This window comes from Tursiops truncatus, chromosome 2, assembly GCF_011762595.2.
Source record: "Tursiops truncatus isolate mTurTru1 chromosome 2, mTurTru1.mat.Y, whole genome shotgun sequence".
NCBI lineage: Eukaryota > Metazoa > Chordata > Mammalia > Artiodactyla > Delphinidae > Tursiops > Tursiops truncatus.
The window spans coordinates 43,787,534-43,809,868 of record NC_047035.1 but is presented as its reverse complement, the minus strand read 5'-3'; the positions used below and the strand labels follow the sequence as shown (position 1 = coordinate 43,809,868).

General features: G+C 39.0%; 2 protein-coding genes across 7 annotated transcripts in view; one reads left to right on the top strand and one right to left on the bottom strand.

The window, feature by feature from the left end:
- Positions 1-11,336, bottom strand: part of EXOC5 (exocyst complex component 5) — a 51,912-nt gene extending 40,576 nt beyond the window's left edge. Inside the window, exons 1-3 of one of the 2 annotated variants that reach the window (XM_019923578.3) lie at positions 11,153-11,336; positions 810-904; positions 37-184 (exon numbers count right to left, since the gene is read on the bottom strand). In XM_019923578.3, the coding sequence (XP_019779137.1) occupies positions 37-184; positions 810-904; positions 11,153-11,179 (270 nt within the window). In that variant the 5' untranslated portion in view covers positions 11,180-11,336. Of the gene's footprint in view, positions 1-36; positions 185-809; positions 905-11,152 lie in introns of those variants that run through there. The other variant, XM_019923585.3, reaches the window with a different exon arrangement.
- A 189-nt stretch (positions 11,337-11,525) lies between these two features.
- The window catches only part of AP5M1 (adaptor related protein complex 5 subunit mu 1), a 43,650-nt gene continuing 32,840 nt past the window's right edge, over positions 11,526-22,335 (top strand). For all 5 annotated transcript variants that reach the window (XM_033851101.2, XM_073800427.1, XM_073800428.1 and 2 more), the window contains exons 1-2: positions 11,526-11,933; positions 18,366-19,011. In XM_033851101.2, the coding sequence (XP_033706992.1) occupies positions 11,860-11,933; positions 18,366-19,011 (720 nt within the window). In that variant the 5' untranslated portion in view covers positions 11,526-11,859. The remainder of the gene's footprint in view (positions 11,934-18,365; positions 19,012-22,335) is intronic.

The following is a 22,335-nucleotide window of genomic DNA, read 5'->3' as shown; positions in this document are numbered from 1 at the left end:
CTGCATAAACTACTCATTATTTAACTAACTGTTTACCTGATTGCTTTTCTGGAGATCTTGTACCTTCCTGGCAAATTCCTTAGCTTCTTTCTGACACTGTTGCTCTAGTTTCTCTACTTTCCTTTGAATCCTTTCATCCATTATCTGGAGTTCTTGAATATGATTTACAAATTCTTCTAATAATCTAACAAAGGAAAATTAGAATATGTATCAATCCATCTATAACTGATCACTAGGAAGTGACCAGTTCACTTAAAATTGTAAATAAAGTATTAGTGAGCATTCCTTGAGGTAAGGATGAACATGTTAATTTTCTCTTCAGCATCCTGTTAGGGATTATCTCTGACATAAATGAAAACCTCATATGGAATCTCCATTAACCCCCAGAATTGAAACCAATTTTATAGAAATAGTTAAAAAGGTAAATCGTACTATATAAAAATAATACTGTGCATTCCAGGGTATGGTGAATTTTTGTTCCCTCAATTTACGATACTTAAAACAACATATTCAACATGTTTTATTTTAGAGGTATAGCCAGCCATTTCTAATTTATTACTAATTGGAGAGAATATTAAATTCTCATAATGCAATAAAATCCCTTCCCTCCTATCACTTAAAGTCCTTCTCTAAAATAAAAGAAACATAAAGGGAAAAAAATAAATCTCAAACTTCTAATGCTTCTTCCTTTTATTGGCCAGTTGTTAACTCCCTTTACATGAATGTTGAAAGGAATTCCAACAGTCACCTCTATTCCAGATACAAATTTGTACTAGATTGGGTCTATGAAAAAAAATTTTTTACTTCACCTTTTAGGATCAAAAGCTTCAGGTCCCCCTCTAGAGCCTCCTCCTGGGGTTCTCCATACAAGACGTTCAATATACTCATCTGCCACAAAAGGCTCCTAGTTTACAAAATAAATGTTCCTTTAAAAAGTTTCACAGGCCATGACTTAATACTACTTACAAAAATGAAACAGTTTGTACCATGTGAGAACTTAAAATTAAATTACTAATTAAATATATCTGTATTATTAAAATGTACAGGCTTTTTCAATTTAAAAAATCTTCAATAAACAAATTACTTAATGAAAATTAGTATATTAAAATATTAAAGAGTATTATGAGCAGGAACATACCAAAGGAAAAATGAGCAAGGGACACAAACAATTTATAGAAGAAATACAAATGGCCAAGAAACATGAAATATATACAGCTTCACTAGTAATCAAATAAGGTCAAGTTATCACTTTTTTTTTCTTCTTTTTGCCTCACAAACTGACAAAGTTTTTCTTTTTCCTTAATTATCATATGCATAAAAGAGCAGGTAAGCTAAAATTCACTCTCATTATTGTTAGAAATGTTAAAAGGTACAGTATTTTTGGAGGACAGTAGGTAACATTTTGGTAACATCAAAGTACTACAAATGCTCATACCCTTTAACCCCAGTAATTCTACTTTTAAAATTCTAAGGGAAAAAGCAGATATGAACACAAAATTTTTGTATCATATATAACTCTGAAAAATTATTACACAAATATTCAACAAAATCATTATTGAAAAATTATAGTAAACTTACAGGATAAAACAATTATTTTCCTATTAAAATCATGTTGTAAAAAAATTTAATGAAATGAGAAAAAAATGCTCATGTATAATATCTGATATTAAAAAAGCAGGATAGGACTTCCCTGGTGGCGCCGTGGTTAAGAGTCCGGCTGCCAATGCAGGGCACACAGGTTTGAGCCCTGGTCGGGGAAGATCCCATATGCCACAGAACAACTAAGCCCGTGCGCCACAACTACTGAGCCTGTGCTCTAGAGCCCGTGAGCCACAACTACTGAAGCCCGCATCTAGAGCCCGCGAGCCACAACTACTGAAGCCTGTGTGCCACAAGCAAGGCTGATCCATCTAGTGTCAAAGCCAAAGATCTAGCTTAAGAGTGACAGAGACCAACTCTTAGCTCCTAAAACAGCCCCATCCTTCAAGTAGGCTAATCAGCCATGTGGTAGCAAGTTGACTACACTGGGCTTTTTCCATGCTGGAAGAGTCATTCATTCTAACAGGAATAGAAACATTCCAAATTGAGTTTGCCTATCCTCAGAGGAAGTGTTTGTTCTCCTGGCATAGGATCTCACATATCAGACCATGGGACCCATTTAACAGCAAAGGAGGTGACCATGGAATCAACTGGTCATATCATAAACCATACCACCCAGAAGCTGCCAGTCTGATAGAGCACTGAAAGAGCCTGCTGAAGGTATAACTGAACTACCAGTTCAGAGACAATACTCTATAAAGATGGAGCACTATCCGCCAAAATGCAGTATACATTCTGAATTGAAAACCTTTATATGATGCTGTGTCCCCAACAGAAAAAACACATGAGCCTGGGAACAAGGAATAAAATCAGAAGTGGCCCTGCTCATCATGACTCCCAATTTGTTCTTGCTATTCCTGCAATTCTAAGGTCTACAGGGTTAGAGGTCTTAATCTCCAAAGGGGGAATACTTTTGTATGGGAACATAATTAAGAGTCCCAATAAACTATAACTGCAAGTGCTGCCTGGGCATTTGGCTGCTTTTATCCAGCGAATAAAAAACAAGAAGAGGAGTGACCATCTTTGGCAGGGCAACTGACATCATCAGAGGGAGGCAGGGTGGCTACTATACAGAGGGGGCAGGGAACAATATGTTTGACACACAGATCTCCTTGTAAGGATCTTGTGATACTCCCTTGACCAATTCTGAAAGTACATGGACATGTGCGCAGCCCCGGCCTAAGAAGAGTATGGTAACCAGTTAAGCCACCTAAAGCAGCAGACATACTAGCTGAAGGTGAGAGGGAGTTAGAATGGAGAGTAAAAAATGGAAAGTGATATCAAGTTGCAACCTGAGACCACATGCAACAGTAGGGGCCATAGTTCATCTCACTAACCACCTTCTAATTTTCCTCCAGGATAAGAACCCCAACTGGAGTCTAGAGGAGGTACCCCCCAAATGTATGTGAAGACATAGAGTCTAGTGGCACAGGGGTGGTCTGCGGTGGACACGTGTCATCCAGATCTCCCTTCAAGAAGAGTCTTGCTCTAACTGCTAGCAGTGCTGTCAGCACAGAACCTGGCAGTATTTTCAGGGATCCACTCAGCTGCAGAGAGCCACTTCACTCAATGTCATACTTTTCTCAATGTGGTCTATATCCAATGACTAAATAAGATGGGGATATAAAGGCCTGACCACTTTGGTAAAAAGCAGGACAACTCTGATACGTAATTTTAGTTCCAGATCTTCCCACAGGGATCATCACCATTATCACTGGGCCAGCATTGTACTGCTACTTCTCCTAAGGCCCAATCTTGCTTCTTTACCCTGTCCCTTCACATGTGTTTATCCCAAGCGTACTTTCTAATAAATATTCTGCACACTAAACTCTGTCTCAAAGTCTGCTTCTCTAGGAAAACCTGCAACACTGTACTAGTCTAGTCAAGAGATGCTAATGACTCAGATGAAAGTGGCAGTAGAGGGGGTACTGTGATGTGGCCCGGTTCACGACATTTTGAAGACTGTACTCATACAAAGTGCTGATGAATTGGATGTGGGAGAAATTTTAAAAAGGAATCATGATTACTCATAGACGTCTGCAGCCTGAACAACTGTATGAATGGTAAATGGTGCCATTTAGTGAGACTGGGGAAAGAGATGGAAAAGGGAGTAGGGATGTAAGAGTTCTATTCTGCATATGATATGTTGAAGATGCCAATTAGATATACAAGTGAATATGCAGAAGACAGAGTCAGAAAAATAAGTTTGTATTACAGGGAAGAAACTGGCATTAGACATAATCTTAGAGTTACTTAAAACCTCAGAACAGGATGAGATCATCTAGGAAGAAGAAGGGCATGCCAACATGTGGAGATAGGAGGAGGAAAGGGATCCAACAAAAGACAAAGTAAGGGGGACCAGTAAAGCAGGAGGAAAACTTAGGAGACAACAGCATCCTGGAAGCAAAGTTCAGGTTTCATCTGCAGAAGCGATCAAATTATCAACAAGGGTTTAAGATAAATCAACTACTGATTCCAATGGAATGGAAGTTCCAAAAAAGCAAAAAACAAAACAAAACCTTTGCTGCTTATAAAACCAAATAAATCCCAATAATTTACTTTCCAATACTTAGCATTGCTGCAAAGGCATTTACAATGAGAAAAAGATAGTCAAATTAACAAATTCTCCAAGACCTCCAAATGACCAAGTCCTCCTAAGAGGATTCTCAAAGATACCTGTAAACTATTACCCCAAAAATCTTTTAGAATTTCGTGAACCTGACAAAGGTATATCTTAATCTCTATTTTTCTGTAGTAATTAAAAGCAAACAGCCAAAACAAAAACAAAAATCTAAGTGTGTACTACAAAGATACTATCATATTAAATTCAACTTTACATAATTGATTACTGTGTTGATCTATTAAGCTGATTTCCTATTCTTTACAAATACTACCAATTGTAATAAAAACTTGGAGTTTGTGGTCATTTCTATTAAAAAGTAAGACCTGAAGCCCTTGGACAGGAACATAAATCCCTAATTTAACATTGTTTCCTTGAGAAAATCCAACTGTTTATATTTTCTTATAGTAGCTTTCCCAAAAATAGATCCAATAAAATATGTTACAGCCACCCACAAACTCAAAGAACATATAATATTTTCGCTTGCTTGGATTAAAAAATAAGGCTCAGGGCTTCCCTGGTGGCGCAGTGGTTGACAGTCCGCCTGCTGATGCAGGGGACATGGGTTCGTGCCCCGGTCCGGGAGGATCCCACATGCCGCAGAGCGGCTGGGTCCGTGAGCCATAGCCGCTGAGCCTGCGCGTCAGGAGCCTGTGCTCCGCAACGGGAGAGGCCACAACAGTGAGAGGCCTGCGTACCGCATAAAAATAAAAATAAGGCTCAGAGGAATTCAGAGAGAAGTATTTCTGTGTCCTATTAAACCAACTAACAGGTGGGTTCAAGTACTTCCTATATAAGATGCTTTTCTTAAATTCATTGTGCAGACCACTGCCAAACTAATCTTTAAAACACTATATTCCCTTTTAGTCAGAAACTTCCCTATGCAATTCCTAAACTATGACGTTTACACTCTTAAGTCTGCCCTTGAAGTTCTTATATTACACTACCTAACCAAATTTCTTTGCACCCCAAAATGAACAGGTACACTACCAGCAGCCTCCTCTAGTCTTCTTTTCAAACCCATGCTACTTCTGCTTCCTTACCTGTGACCAGGTAACTCAACCTACAAGGATACTTATGGGGAAAGGGTTCTTTCCCTAGATGATCTCCACTGATTTCTTTACTCTTAACCCCTATGAGGCTTAAAAATTCAAATGCCAACACAAAACAATATACTACTGCCATTTTGTCATTTATTGTTTTATAGTAACATTTGTAAGTTTTTCTCTTCTCCACAATTAAATTGAAAGCAAAGTCAGGATTTGTCATACACTTCTCTTGCTTTCCAGTTGTGGTCAATAGAACAATGTTGAACACACCATAGATGCACAATAAATCAAACCACTTGTTATCGGGGCCATGGCCAAATCCCCTGCACAGGATCTTGAAAATCAAAACTTGCTTCATAGATCCAAAACCAAAAAGGCAGGACCACCACCCTCCACTCCAGAAATAAAAAAATAGGCATTCTATGGTGTTATAAATCCAAGATTCTACCAGAAACCAAATATGAACTTTATGCAATTCTGGCACTGGAACTAAATGAATTTTATCACATTTCACTCTCCTTTTAACCACATTTGATTTGATTTTCATGAGACTATGTGTTTCATGGTGGATTTAAATGAATTACATTTATTGAACATTGATTCTTTTGAAAAGCACTACAAACGTTTCGTTTCGTTTCAGACTAGCAAAATGGGATTCATCCTACCCATGGAAAGGTAGAAAGAAAGCACACACAAGACAACTAAGGGACTAAGTGATAAGCGTACTAGGAGCATCTTTTGTTCCAGTGGTCTTCAACCCTGGCTCCTCACACAGACCTCCTAAAACTCTTGTAATTTCCGGAGTGACAAAGGTGATAGGAGTGGTTTACACAGAACTCCTAAATCCCTTGGAATCTCCTGGGTAATAGGAGCATCTTTTGTCCTACTAAAGCAACTCTTGGTGGGCTCCTGTATGGGGACTGGTCACCAGAAAGATAAGCATGATTAGAAGCCTGGAACTTTCAGCCTCACCCCTTATACTCTGGGAAGAGGAGAAGGGCTAGAGATTGAGTTAATGATTATCCCTACATGATGAGACCTCCATAAAAATCCCTAAAGTGTGGGGTTCAGAGAGCTTCCAGGTTGCTGAACACATCAAGGTGCTGGAAGGGTGGCAGCACCCAAGAGAAGGGAAGTGCTGCACTCCTTCCCCATATCTTGTCTTATGTACCTCTTCCATCTGGTTGTTCCTGCGTTTTAGCTTTTTATAATAAACCAGTAATCTAGTTAGCAAACTGTTTTCCTGAGTTCTGTGAGCCGTTCTAGCAAATTACTGAATCTCTAAGAGGGGGTCATGAGACCCTCCAATTTATAGCTGTCAGTCAGAAACACAGGTGACAACCTGGACTGCAATTGGTATCTGAACTGGGGGCATTTTTGTGGGACTGAGCCCTTAACTTGTGGGATCTGATGCTAACTCCAGGTAAACAGTATCAGAATTAGAGTGAATTGTAGGACACCCAGTCAGTGTCTATTGGAAGACTGAACTGAATTGTTGTGGAAGAAAATCCCCACACATCTGGTATCAGAAATGAAGTAATACTGAGAGTAGTGGTAGAATGTTGAGAGAAGAAAGAGTTCTTTTTTTTTTCTTTGATTCCCCCAACTAGATTTTTAACTCAAACCATCTTTAACTCCAGTACCTGGAAGGATTTCTGGCCTAGGGTAGGTAAGGTAAGGTAAGCTAAATGTTTACTGAATGAATACATTTTCTCATATACATGATACTGTAATTGGTGGCAAGGTTCCACAAACACTTGTTTAATAGCTAATATGTCTAAAACAAGTAGCATTTCAGCACCCTGAAGGTAAAGGAGTGGTCCTTACTTGTATATCTCATGTTCATTAAACATATTTAAATAGTTAATTGAACAAGAGAATAAGTCTTTTTCAATAAGTCTGTTTAAATAGCTTTTGTTACTTAGTTTGTAAATCTAAGAGACATAAATATGTTTTTACACAAACGTGTTGTTAGCTATTCAAATTCTAATCTGGAAGTCAAATAGCCATTGTCACCACAGTCAAATTACATGACCTCAAACACTATTATCAAAGCATCTACGTTTACAAGAAAGAAAAAAAAAATCAAATTCCTAATCCTGGCATTTAGGACCTCTACAATTAAACCCCGATTACCTTACATAGCACTCTTCTTCTTCATGCATGCTATATATTTCAGCTAAAATGAACTCTTCCCTTGTCTCTGGGGTCTACAGTTACCTCCCTTTATATCTGGACTTTTATCGTCTTGTCTGCTTTATACATATATATATAGTTATATATCTATCTTCTCTTCCCTTATTTAACAGTAAGGGTGAGTTCTATATATAATTCAACATTTTCCAAAGTATGTTCCATAGAATTCACAAAACTAACTGTAGAAAGTAAAACAGGCTCATGGTCAAAGAAGTTTGGGAAATGAACTTCTTAGAATATTTAACATACTAAGGTATATTGTAAATCTCTAATGAAACAAAGCATGCCCATACCCCAAACTTCCTTGGGCTCTGAACCATTTGGGTTTTTTGCAGCACATCTCATAGGATTAATATGTATACAGCACACCCTTTGAGACATGCAGCCTCATTAACTTAGTAGGTACTCAACAAATATTTGTTGAATGAATGGGTAACGGACCCTACTTAACAAAGAACTTTCCCATAAAGGTAGCTTGCCCAAGCAGAAGAATAGTCATTGTCTCCAGAAGAATGACAGGAGAGAAAAATAGCAAGTGAGAAGGGAGTACAATGTTCTCAGTAGTGCAGTGAAAAGAGAGGAATACTTATGACAACAAAGAAAAAATTTACTATCCCTGCCACTTTTTATAAAGAGGACATAATCCAAACCACATAGGAATTCCTGTTTAGAATGTCCAACCTGAGGTGATCATTTAGAAACACTGCAGACAAAACTTTTAAACTATTTCTGTCAATTGAGGAAATATCCGGTAGTTTGATTTTGTTGTATGAAGGTGTTTATGTTAAAAAGGAAGTCTCACAGGACCAATAAGATTTTAAAAGAAATAGGATTAACACTTATGAAATTTCATGGATTCAAAACATAATTTTGTATTGATTTAACTTGTTTTTCAATGTGAAAAAATTAAAACACAACTCAGTTTATTGGTGCATTAAAGCCAGGATGCAAAAACTAAATATCCTTGACTACATCCTGACCTCTGTTTTCCACAGTTCTCCAGCTGTGACTAAGAAAGGGAAGCAAGAGAAAAAGAACTCCTGACTTTCCTACAACCTAGGTCCTAAGGCAAAAGCAACAGGAAATGGCGGTGACAAACGAAGTTTGGTTTTTGTTTTCTTTTTTTCCTTCTCCCTCTAAAGCAAGAGACCAACTTTTCACTTAGGGATGAAAACTTATTCAAGAGTAGAATCCACTGTAGGGATGAAAAGATAAATACACTTCTTAATCATGACTATTTACCTTTAATTGTAACTATTAAAGTAATATGCTTTTTAAAAAATTCTATTTATTTATTTATTTATTTTTGGCTGCCTTGGGTCTTCGTTGCTGCACGCGGGCTTTCTCTAGCTGCGGCGAGCGGGGGCTACTCTTCGTTGCAGTGCAAGGGCTTCTCACTGCGGTGGCTTCTCTTGTTGCGGAGCACAGGCTCCAGATGCGCAGGCTCAGTAGTTGCGGCGCACGGGCTTAGTTGCTCCACAGCATGTGGGATCTTCCCGGACCAGGGCTTGAACCCGTGTCCCCTGCATTGGCAGGCAGATTCTCAACCACTGCACCACCAGGGAAGTCCCTAAGATAGTACACTTTTAATTTTGATGAAACAACATACTACATATGGTCAGGAAAGAGAAAGTCACATGAGTTAAGATCCATAAGCATGTTCAAGGTCGTTCTATGAACGCTGTGGACACAGGACTAGTCTGTCTCTATCATCACTGGTAAGTGAATATTACCTGCTATCATAACTGGAGTCACTGAGTTAACTTAAACCCTAATTTAGTTTAACTACTTTACTAAATGGCAAGACCCTAGAAAGCTAAATATACTACAGATATTTCTCTACCTCCTCTCCTTCCCCCATGGTGGGGGCAGGGGGAACAGAAATCAAATATATTTTCAAGGAAGTATATGTGGACTCATGGGATCAAACATTCAAAGAAAAAAAAGACAACTGGGAATGTCAAGCAGGATCCATAAGCCCAAAGGTTAATGCCTTCTGAACTGTATGACAAAATAACAGTTTTCTATTAGTAGCTGGCTCGTCCCATATTTCATTATATTAAAGGCTTCAAGTTCATAAACTGTTTTCTACCTTTACAAAAATGTGAAAATAAAACAAGGAACTACAGAATTACTTAGTATCTTGCTCAGGAACACACAGTAAAAGCTTGTAGCAAAAAGAATGTCTCCCTGCTCCTGTGTCAATCAATAAACAGATGGCACAATTTTGGAGTTAGAGAAATTAATGTAAAGTATATCCCTACACTTAAATCCGAGGAAATGTAATTAATATTTCCCAATTCTTTCTTACAATTATATTTCTTCACTCATAAATTACTATCTTATTACAACTTATTATAAAAATGGCATATACTATTCCTCAATAAATGCATTATCTATCCAAAAGCTGACAGAAACCCAAAATATAGTTAGCTAACAAATGAAAAGTTCCCAGTTGTTATAGAAACTGTGGCATTCAAATTTTAAGCCAAAAAAACCCAAACAAAACCTGCTGAATCTCACGCAGAAAAAAGGATCCAATTTTCACTTATGGAGAAATTATCTATTGTCAACTGCAGTCTTCTTAATTATTTCTTACACTTTTATTATTCAATATGAAACACAAGCACACATCAAAAAGTTTCTTCCTTCCCCTTCCTTCACATCTCAGTTTTCATTTCTGTCACAAAAGAAGATCCCCTACACGTTGTTAGGTGGTCTAATTAAAATTTTCCTATTCTATTATCTCAAGCATCACAGCTTCTCACACAGGATTCCCCTAAACTGAATTTTAAGTTTTAGAGACTGAAAACGGTCCAAGAAACACATTAGAATCTCACTGTCTCACGCGTTAAGGATTCTTTTTTTTTTTTTACATCTTTATTGGAGTGTAATTGCTTTACAACAGTGTGTTAGTTGCTGTTGTATAATAAAGTGAATCAGCTATACATATACATACATCCCCATATCCCCTCCCTCTTGCGTCTCCCTCCCACCCTCCCTATCCCACCCCTCTAGGTCGTCACAAAGCACCGAGCTGAGGGGGGTTATAATACACTTCAATTCCTCAAGACCCGAACACAAATGTTAATTTTAGTTTTGACTTCCTTCAGTCGGAAAGGGCTTAGTAGGCCTTTATCGTCGTAAAAAATACTACAGCCTTTTCAAATGAAGGGTAAACTCGTAGGCAAGTGAGCGCCGCTTCCAACACTGGCTAACGTAGTCATTACTCAACCACCAAAAGCGCCTAGTCGTCCCAATCTCAAGGTGGGGGGTGGGGGCCCTAGAATATCACGCGGGGATCCAGGCGACAAGACGGGGCTCGCCAGACCTGGATCAGGCTCCTCTTTCCGCGCCCCAAGTCAGCCCTTCCCACTCTCATCCCGAGTTCATCTTCCAACGCCCAAACCCCGAGGCTCCCTTCCAGCCGTGCGGACAAAACCAATGCTCCTCCGCTGGGACTCCGGGATTGCTCCCCTGCCCACCTCCCCACCCCGGTCCCCAAGCCACCCCTCCCCCCTTTCACGCTCCGCCCGCGCCGACACGGGAGCCACCACCCCACCCCTTCCCCTTCTCACCTTCCTTCCCCAGGGCTGCTCCCGCAGCCGCGAACGCCCGCTCCTCTGCCCGCCCACCTCGCTGCTCGCACCCCGGGCCCGCCACTCCCTGAAGAGCTGCGGAGACCCACCTCGAACAGCTCGGCCGTCGTGGCCATCCCGGCCGGCTGAGAGGCTCGCTTCGTACTGGATGCCGTCTCTTCTTCACATGCTGCGCCTCAGCGGCGCCGCGCACAGGTCTCTGCTCGGCTCGCCAGCTCCGGCTCCCGGCCGCCGCGGGCCGCCCCGCTCCCCGCAGAGCCCAGGCGGGGCGGGAAAGCGGCCATGAAGCGAAGCCGCAGACGCCTGTCAGCTGCCTCCCGGCGCCGCCCGCGCCGCTCCCATTGTCACCGCCTCGTACGCCGGAAGTGGAGCTGCGCGCGCCCGGGTGGCTGTTGGGAGGGGCCGGCAAGGGGGAGAGCAGCAGGCGAACCGCGAAGAGCCTCCCCGCGCGGGCGAGTGAGGCATCATGATCCTTGCGGGCTACCGTCCCGGAAGTGGACTCGAAAGGAAGAAAGTAGCAGGGTTGGTGGGGATAAGTAGATTTCCGGAGGTTTTAAGGGCGGATTCACAGAACTTTTTGTGGCGTGTGTTGTCCAGCGCGGACTCAGAGGTTTTAGTGACTTCACCTGAAGGAGTTAGCTTCTCTGCTGAGCCCGACCTGTCTGTGGTGGGGCAGAATGTGGCTCTAGTTGCGTGAGCCTCGGGGCTTCTGGTAAAAGAAAACGCCTGAGAAAGCTGGTCTGCGCTCTTCTTCGGTGGCCACCTTAGCGAAGAGCTGATGCCTTAGTGGCTTATCATGGCCCAGCGGGCAGTGTGGCTCATAAGCCACGAACCGGGAAGTCCACTTTGTGGCACCGTCAGATTCTCCAGGTAAACGCAAATCTAAATCCTCAGGCGTGATGGATCGGACAGATGAATGGTGTAGCGTAGTTTTGTGATGCTGTGTATCCCTGGTCCGACACCTGGACAAGTTACTTAACATTTGTTTCATCTGTTAAGTGGAGATTGTAATAATACTGCCTCATAGTGTTGTGAGAATTAAATGAGTTGATGCCTGGCACATTTTAAGTATTATGTATTTTCTTATATTAATGTTACTGTATCGTAACTCCACCTACGTAAGATTGATGTAGAGATGACGAAAGGAAAGGAAACTTCCTGAGCAATAAACATGTTTCACATTTTTCTACTTTAATAAAAATCATTCAAGGACATTTTAACTCATTTTTATGGAAAGTTCTTGCTGAGCAGTATCAGGCTGTTACTTTCAGCTTATAATTATTTTTCATTCCCAGAAATTCTCAGATAGTTTACTTTAAAGTTCCTAATTGTTGAAGAAAATTGAAAAAGTACAAAAAATTAAACTGAATTCACTTTTTTAAAATGGTGTGAGCTGATCTGGTTCCACTTTTAGAATTTGCCGCGTTTTATCAAACTAGCTCTGTGAAGAGAATATACAGTAACTCACTGTAAAATATGGGTGGCAATTGAGTGATCTGTTTCAACTTTTGTTCTCAGTGGTGGACAGTTCTTTCTTGCAAACATTCATTCTTCCCTGAGAAAAACTCTATAGTGAAGTAGCTAGTTCTGAATCCAGATTGAGGCTGACAAAGATGAGTGTAATTTTAAGGAAAAGTGGTAGGCAATGTGGATATGAAAAATTCCCTCTTTCCTACCTTAACAATTTTTGTTACTGAAGGCATCCAGCCTTGGAGTTTACCATTTTCTCTGGGATACCTGGCTTACATTTGTTGTTCTTCTTGTTGTACCTCAGGAGGTTAATAATCTTCAATATGGTTCATCAGCCTTATTGGTCCATCCATCCTAGGTACTCCTGCTTTACTTATATATTCCCTTTGGTATCTTTATCCTTTTGTTTGTGTGTTTGTGTATGTATTTTTCAAATTATACAATTAAGTGTGCTATAGATGTCATTCCCTTTTCTTACGCTTGTCAGATTTCTCAGCACTATTTTTAGGAAACATCCAGTTTACTTTGTGTTCATCTAGGGCAGCACTGTCCAGTAGAATTTTCTTCAGTGATGGAAATGGGAGATGTTCTAAATCTATACTGTCTAATATTGCAGCTACTGGCCACATGTAGCTGTTGAGTTTTTGAAATGTGGTTATTGTAACTGAGGAACTCAGTTTTTAATTGTGTTTCATTTTAAGTTTAAATAGCCATGTATGGCTAGCAGCTACTATACTGGATAGTGCAGATCTAGGCCATTGAATCTACTTGCTCTGTAGTACTCCATGGTTTACATCTGTCACATTTTACATCTCCCCTTCCCCTGGTGATGATCTCCCAGATTGCCCCCGACTCAGCTATCAAAACGGTGCTGCAGTAGATAACCTCAGACAGTTAAATGGGGGCATATCTATACTGATTTTGACTAAATATTACCAATAATTAGCTCCTCAGAATTCTTTGACCAGTCTAGACTCTCATCAGCAGTATCTATTCTTTCCTAACACTTACTCCACTATTTGCCAGTACTGGTGTAAAGAATACCTTACTTTCATTTGCATTTCTCTGTGTAGCAATGGCCTTTGGGTTTCCTCTTATGTGAATTGCCTGTATATATCAGTTGTCTGTTTTTTTCTGCAAGAGTTGCTGGTTTTTTCCTGTTAACTTGTAGGAGTTCATTGCGTAATCTTGATATTAGTCCTATGTCATTTTTAGCTATTATAGATATTTTATCTTAACTTATTGTTATTGTCAATTAACTTTTCATTACCCTCGGTTAAACAGAAATCCCTAGTTTTGTTGCAGTCAAAGTAGTTAGCCCTTTGGGGGAATTTGTTGAAGTCTTTTCCTACCTTTATTTCCCGAAGATATCTTACTACATTATTTCCTCTTGACTTTATCATTTTCTCTATTATATTTAGGCCTTTAATCCGTCTGTAGTCCATCTCTGGATGTGGTGTTAAGTAGTATTCTCATTTTGTTTTTCTCTATGCTGTGGGGCAGTTTTCCTGACATCATCTTCCAAACAGTATGTATTTTTTTCATTGATTTCTGGGCCTGTTGATAGTAGTTTATTATGTCTCCCATATAAACATTGGTCTGTCTCAGTTCTATTACTTTGTTCTTTGCCAGTACCATAGTGTATTTATATCTGTGGCTTTGTAGCTTATTTTAATATTTCGTAGAGGTAAGATTTTTGTACTGTGTACAATAATAAGTTTCTTGAAGAAGTTGTGCTTGTTTTCAGAGTTCTTTCCCACTGTGCTCAGAATATTTCAAAAGAAAAATTCTTTTTGTTTGGGTGGACTTTTCAACATCTCTATGAAGGCAGCAACTTGGGTTCAGATAATTCATCTGCCACTTATTTAATCCTGTATCATTGAACGAATTAGTTAGGTTTTATTTTTTTTTCTGTTTTCTGACCTCCTGGGGCCAGAGTTAGAGCTAAACAGATATGCACTGGCCTTTTATCCACATATTTGCCAAAGGGTGATGGCCATCACTTAAGATTTAAGAATGCAAATGATCTTTCCTCTATCTAGCTACTTTTTCCCCACAACAGAACTTGATTTAGATTCTGGTTTAGAGATTTGCTGTCTGGATAGATAGTAACAGTACCAGCTTAAGTCTAGCTTAGGTTGGTATTGTTCCCTATAGTTGCAGGGCCATTTAAAGTTCAAGTCCTGTTTTAGAAAAGGCCTAGAATAACTCTGAAATGACAGGTTGAGTCATCCGGCAAAGTATTTATTGAACATATATTGAGAAATTCTGTAATAAGATCCCAGACAAACTTATTTTTGCAATTTCAATCATGAAATTCTTATACTTAAGAGAACTTGAATTATCCTCTAGAGGATAATAGTCTGGGCTAGAGTTCAGTCCAGAGTTTTTAACTATCCTTATCCAAAGACTAAGAGGAAGAAGTGGCATTCACCTGCTAGGCCATTACTGGAGGGCTAGCTAATTCTTCCCTTTCCTCAATCAAGAAAATGCATCAGAATGTAAATGAGTGAGGTTCACTAATACATGGATAACTTTGAATACATTCTTATTTTTCTTTTTTAGAATTATTAGTAGTATTAGTGAATTAGTAGAAAAACATTATTTGGCTAGGTCTGTTCTTGATTCTTGATGAGAATTGCTTATATGTTCTTTAGCCACTCCCTTATTTTACAAATAAGAAGACAGACTTAGGGAAGTTAGGCAATTTACACAGAAGTTAATAGCAAATAAATGACTTTGTTGTGGACTTTGGAGTGGAGAGATAAGGAATTGGGAAAGTACTTTTTTAATTAAGAAGATGTGATCTAACATTTTTGTAAATTTCTGTTTCCCCAAAAAAAGGATGAATTAGTAACTTACTGTTCAGGATAGAGCATGCAAACCATAAAAGATTATTCATTTTATTCTTTTTGTTACCTCATAGTATCTTCCAGGGCCATAGGGATAAACCACTATTACTAAGATGCTCTTACATGTTTTTGTAGGGGTTGGCAAGAAGACTCAGGGTACCAAGTGTACTCAGGATACTAGTGAATCCACAATGTGGAGGATTAAATTGAACCACTTTTTTCCATCATACTCTACTAAGATGGAATCAGAAAAAAAAAGTCCTGTGGTGGGGTGGGAGAAATTTATGAAGAGGGTCAAAAGGTATACTCTTTCAGTTATAAAATAAATAAGTCATAGGGATGTAATATACAGCATGGTGACTATAGTTGAATTATACTGTATTGCATATTTGGAAGTTGCTAAGACAGGAAGTCTTTTTTTTTAAATTTATTTAATTTATTTATTTTTGGCTGTGTTGGGTCTTCGTTGCTGCGCGCACTTCATTGCGGCTACTCTTCATTGCGGTGCACGGGCTTCTCGTTGTGGTGGCTTCCCTTGTTGTGGAGCACGGGCTGTAAGCACGCGGGCTTCAGTAGTTGTGGTGCGTAGGCTCAGTAGTTCTGGCTCCCGGGCTCTAGAGCGCAGGCTCAGTAGTTCTGGCACACGGGCTTAGTTGCTCTGCGGCATGTGGGATCTTCCCAGACCGGGTTCAAATCTGTGTCCCCTGTATTAGCAGGCAGGTTCTTAACCACTGCACCACCAAGGAAGCCCCAACAGGAAGTCTTAAAAGTTTTCATCACAAAAAAAATAAAATTTTGTAACTATGTAAGGTGATAGATGTTAACTAGACTTACTGTGGTGATCATTTTGCAGTGTATACAAATATCAAATCATTATGTTACATACCTGAAACTATTGGGTTGGCCAAAAAGGTCCTTAGGTTTTTAAGTAAAAATAAAAGACACATTTTTCATTTTCACCAAGAACTTTATTGAACAAGGTATTCACTGTTTTGTTCCACTACCTTCTGCCATTTTTCAAGCAGCTTCATAATTCCATCTTCCCAAAACTTTTTATCTTTTTGAGCAAAGAACTGTTCCAGGAGCCTTTTACAGTCTTCCAGGGAATTTAAATTTTTTCCATTAAGAGAATTTTGTAAAGACGGAAATAAATGGAAATCCTGGAAATGTCTGGTGAATACGGCGGATGAATCGGAACTTCCCAGCCAAGCTATAACAGTTTTTTCCTGGTCATCAAAGAAACACGCGGTCTTGCGTTATCCTGATGGAAGATTATGCGTTTTCTGTTGACTAATTCTGGATGCTTTTTGTGGAGTGCTGCTTTCAGTTGGTCTAATTGGGAACAGTACTTGTTGGAATTAATTGTTTGGTTTTCCAGAAGGAGCTCATAATAGAGGACTCCCTTCCAGTCCCACTATATATAACATCACCTTCTTTGCATGAAGACCGGCCTTTGGTGTGGTTGGTGGTGGTTCATTTCAGTTGCCCCACGATCTCTTCCATTCCACACTATTGTACAGTATCAACTTTTCATCACCCATCACAATTTGTTTCAAATACAGAACGTTTTTGATATGTTTCAGTAGAGAATCGCATGCGGAAATACGGTCAAGAAGGTTTGTTTCACTTAAATTACGTGGAACCCAAATACCAAAGCGATTAACATTACCAAGCTGGTACAAATGATTTTCAACACTTGATTTGGATATTTTGAGTATGTCGGCTGTCTCCAGTGTGCTATAACATTGACTGTTCTCCGTTAATGTCTCGATTTGATTGCTATCCACTTCAACTGGTCTACCCAATGGTGGAGCATCGTCCAGCAGGAAATCTCTAGCATGAAACTTTGCAAACCATTTTTGACACGTTCTATCAGTCACAGCACCTTCTCCATACACTGCACAAATCTTGTTTTTTGCGTTTTAATTGTGTTTTTACCTTTCTTGAAATAATAAAGCATAATATGCTAAAAATGTTGCTTTTTCTTTCTTTTTCAATATTAAAATGGCCACACAGAAATTCTCCAATTTTGATTTTTTTTTTAAATGAACACTGAAGTTAAAGACAACTAAGCACTACTAGAGCCACCTTATGGAAAAAAAAAATGAACTTTTTGACCAACCTAATGATATAATGTTATATCTAAATTATACCTCAATTAGAAAGTGGGGATGGGAGGAGAGGGAGGAAGGGGAAAGGAAAGACAAGACAAGAAAATCTTCTTTGCAGCCTTATCTGTAACAACAAAAGAAGTGATGTTTCTACCAATGGGGGTGCAGATAGATTGCAGGTCCTTAACCCAATGGAATACTGTGCAGCTGTAGCTTTACGTGACCTAACTTGGAAAGTGTAAAAAGTAAGTTTCACTGCAAAATGTATCATTCTGTTTTTTTAAAATGACAGTGTGTTTATGTTTATGCTTTAAAAGCATTGAAAACCCTCTAGAAGGATGAAACAGTAAACCCTTGGCAGTGGTTACTCCTGGAGGTAGGATTGAGTGGGGAGAAAGATGTTCCTTGTGATTAAAAAACAAAGGAAAGGAGGAAATAAAATAAATTTTTTTTAAAAAGATAAGAAAGAAAAAAAAGTCCTTATAGATGCCTAAAATGTATACAGGTATACACACCTTGCTTAAGTGCGAATCTGAGCGGCCAAAGACTAGGATTTTGAATTAGAACCAGGTACTCTATTCTACCTATTGAAAAAATTAACTAAATTGAATTTTTTTAGATAATAGATAATGATACTTTATCATTTGAGATATATCAAGTACACAACAGGTAATTGTTTTAGTAAGAATTTAACATGTAATATAATATTTTTTTGGTTGTGGTTTTTGTTTGTTGGTGTGTGTATTTGTTATTGTGTGTTTTGTTGTTATTAGTGTTTGCCTTATGTTTTGTGTTTGTTTTTAGGTTTTGAACTTGCAGTTTTATTTTACTTGCAGGAATTAATTATGGTTTTGTTTCCATCAATACAGACGGTATCCAACTGTTGAAAAAAGAGCCACAGTCTTCAATGGAGCAAGTTATGTGCCTGTTCCTGAAGATGGTCCCTTCCTTAAAGCACTGCTTTTCGAACTGAGATTATTGCGTGATGATAAGGACTTTTCGGAGAGTCGTGATAGCTGTTCACACATCAATAAAACATCCATTTATGCACTCCCGATAGGAGGTGAAGAACTCTGGCCAGTTGTTGCTTTCATGAAGAATGGCATGATATACGCTTGTGTTCCACTGGTTGAACAAACTTTATCCCCTCGTCCACCATTAATTAGCATTAGTGGAATTTCACAAGGCTTTGAACTTCTTTTTGGGGTACAGGGTTTTCTTTACTCAGGTCAAAAAAATGACAGTGAGCTAAATACAAAATTGAGCCAGTTGCCTGACTTGCTTCTACAGGCTTGTCCCTTTGGCACTTTGTTAGATGCCAACTTACAGAATTCATTGGATAGTATTAATTTTGCTTCTGTTACTCATCCACAAAAACAGCCGACCTGGAAAGCTGGAACATACAAAGGAAAACCACAGGTTTCTATTTCTATCACTGAAAAGGTAAAATCCATGCAATATGATAAACAGGATATAGCAGATACATGGCAAGTCATTGGAGTTGTCACTTGCAAGGTGAGATTTTCTCTGGTACTTGTTTTATCATAGCATTTAACATTTATGGAGAAAAGTAAAATTTGCCGACCTTATTTTACATCAGAATGTGACATTCTTGATTCTTATAAACAGTCATTAAATGTTATGTTCACGTGAAATTTTATAATGTTATCTTTTTGCATTTCTTACTAATTATACTGGCTATATGCATTTGACCCTTGAACAATACAGATTTGAACTGCGTGGGTCTACTTCTACGTGGCTTTTTTTCACTAAATACATACTGCATTCGGTACTATAGTATCTGCAGTTGGCTGAATCTACAGTTGGCTAAATCCACAGATGCGGAACCTCGGACACAGAGTGCTGACTGTAAAGTTTATACATGGATTTTGACTGAACAGAGGGTCAGTGCCCCTAACCCTCGCATTGTTCAAGGGTCGACTGCATTGCTGTGTAATGAATTGACCTGTTACCACAACCAATAAACATTTATTATACTCGTAGTTTCTGTAGGTCAGGACTTCAAGAGCAACTTAGCTGGGAACTTCTAGTGTGGAAGTCTGTCACAGTCAAGAGTTCAGCTGGGGCTATAGTCACCTGAAGGTATGACTGGAGCTGGAAGTTCTACTTGCAAGGTGACTCAGTCACATGGCTGGCAAGTTGGTGCTGATTATTGGTAGGAGACCTCAGTTTCTTTCCATGTGGACTTCTCAACAGGCTGCTTAAGAATATTCTCACAACTTGGTGACTGCCTTCCCTTTGATCAAATGATCATACAGACAGCCAGCCACATGAGGCACAAGTGAAAGCTGTTCTTTTTATTACCTAGGTTGAAAGGTCACATAGTATCACTTCTGCCACTTTCTGTTCATCAGAAGCAGGTCACTTTGTCTGGTCCACGTTCAAGGGGAGTGGGATGAGGCTCCATCTTTTGAAAAGAGTAGGGTCAGAGAATTTGTGAAAATATTTTAAAGTCACCATACCTACTTTCCATCTTTCCTAGAGGGGTGAAATTGACAAATCTCTGACTTAATATCTGAAGCCATTTTCAAGGGCTCACGTTTTATTTAAACAAGTCACTAGGTTAATATAGGGTTCTGTGGTTTAAGGTTAGGTAATAGGAAAAAGCAATGAAAATAACAATACAGTTAGCAGTGATCAGTGCCACATTCAATAATGATCAAAAATAGAGCCCCTCCAAGAGAATGTCTACAAGTACATATTAATATTCTCAGGTGTCTGTTTTTCTGTTATCTTCCTTTATTTTCTGCACTTATTAATATAAACTTTTTATATATCATATCAATGTTGAGTAGTTAAGTGCGAATCCAATAGATAAAAGTAGATTTCAAGAACAGAGAATGAGAAGAGTCCTGGCAGACAAATTGGGTCTTTTTTTTTCCTTTTTAACCTTAAAGTGACCTAAAAATTTATGTGCCTGTTTTAAACTCACTTCTATTACGATCAAAAATACATTCCAGGGCTTCCTTGGTGACACAGTGGTTGAGAGTCCGCCTGCCGATGCAGGGGACACAGGTTCGTGCCCCGGTCCGGGAAGATCCCACATGCCGCGGAGCGGCTGGGCCCGTGAGCCATGGCCGCTGAGCCTGCGCATCCAGAGCCTGTGCTCCGCAACGGGAGAGGCCACAACAGTGAGAGGCCTGCGTACCGAAAAAAGAAAAAAATACATTCCAGTTATTAATTTTAATAGAAATAATTATCATAAATGTCTCCAAAATTAAGGTGTTTACAGATTATGTCATTCATACCTCTTAAAGCAGTTGAATCTACGTTTCTTGTAAGTTCTGTAAAATACAAGTAGGAAAATTCACTGTCTCTGTTTTTCATTCTGTAGTAATGAACAGGGAATATGTTATATATAATTTAATACTAATTAATATTATGCTATTTAAATATCTCAGCTCATTGATAGGCTGACCCTAGTTTATTGCTTCTGGGAATTTTAGATTGGCTCCTATTCTTGGTCTAATACAAATGATCATTATGGGAAACTTTCATCTTTAAAAAACTTTTTTCTAAAAATAAAAATAGTGAGGGTATACTGAAACTCATGAACTAAATGTTTCTTTAGGGTTGTATGTAAATAGTATAACTGTTAGCCAAACCATTTTTAAAGTATTTAAAGGAGTTTTATTATGAAGCCTATTGTAAATGGAAATAATTATCTTCATTTTATCTCAATCCTAGTAGGAAACCTGGTGAACCAAAAGCCAGTGGACTGAAGTTCTAATCCTCATTCCACCACTAATTTCTCTGTCTCTTTGGAAGACTTACACAATTTTTTCAATCTTTTCTCTTTTTTTTTTTTTTTTTTTTGCGGTACGCGGGCCTCTCACTGTTGTGGCCTCTCCCGTTGCGGAGCACAGGCTCCGGACGCGCAGGCTCAGCCGCCATGGCTCATGGGCCTAGCCACTCCACGGCATGTGGGATCTTCCCAGACCGGGGCACGAACCCCTGTCCCCTGCATCAGCAGGCGGACTCTCAACCACTGCGCCACCAGGGAAGCCCTCTTTTCTCATTTTTAAAATTAGATAAGGACCTAGGTTGCTTCTGTTTGTATAATTCCTAATTAAAAGTCCAGATCTACATATGCCAGATTGGTTTAAAAGGTAGTATACAGATTTCTTCTAGAATGGATGTCCTCATCCCGTAGTGAATGGCTAGTGCTCTGGTATTTCAGATGCCTAGACAGCAGATAATTTCTTGGTTATTTCCATAATGGTTGCTGTTTCTCTGATTCCTTTAATTATGTTAGAGTGTTAGAGGATAATAAGTATAAACCGAATATTTTAAAATGTTGATACTATTTGCTACTAATATTTGTTCATATATTATCTCCATAAATATCTGCCAAAAAATAAAACTTTTTTCTTTAATTCTTGCTATCCACATATAGAGAGTGAAGTAGCAGATGATTTTAAGTTGAAAATACTAAAATGTTCTTAAGTTTCATAGTAGTTATTTGGCATTTTTATTATCAAATGGGATTGACGTTATTCTAACTATCACTGAAAGACCTTTATAAGTCACTAATTATACATGGTACTGTTCATAATGCCTGCCTGCTCTCTAAATGCTTGCATTATACAGCAGATATTTTCATGAATTCACACATATGTCAAGTGGTAGATAAAAATATAAAACATTTCCTATTAAAATTGCGAACCAAAGGTACGGTTCATAATTATAAAAAGATATCCATTCAGCAAACATTATTGGAGTATCTCTGGCTGCGTTGGGTCTTTGTTGCCGCACATGGGCTTTCTCTTGTTGCAGAGGGCGGGACCTACTCTTCGTTGCGGTGCGTGGGCTTCTCCT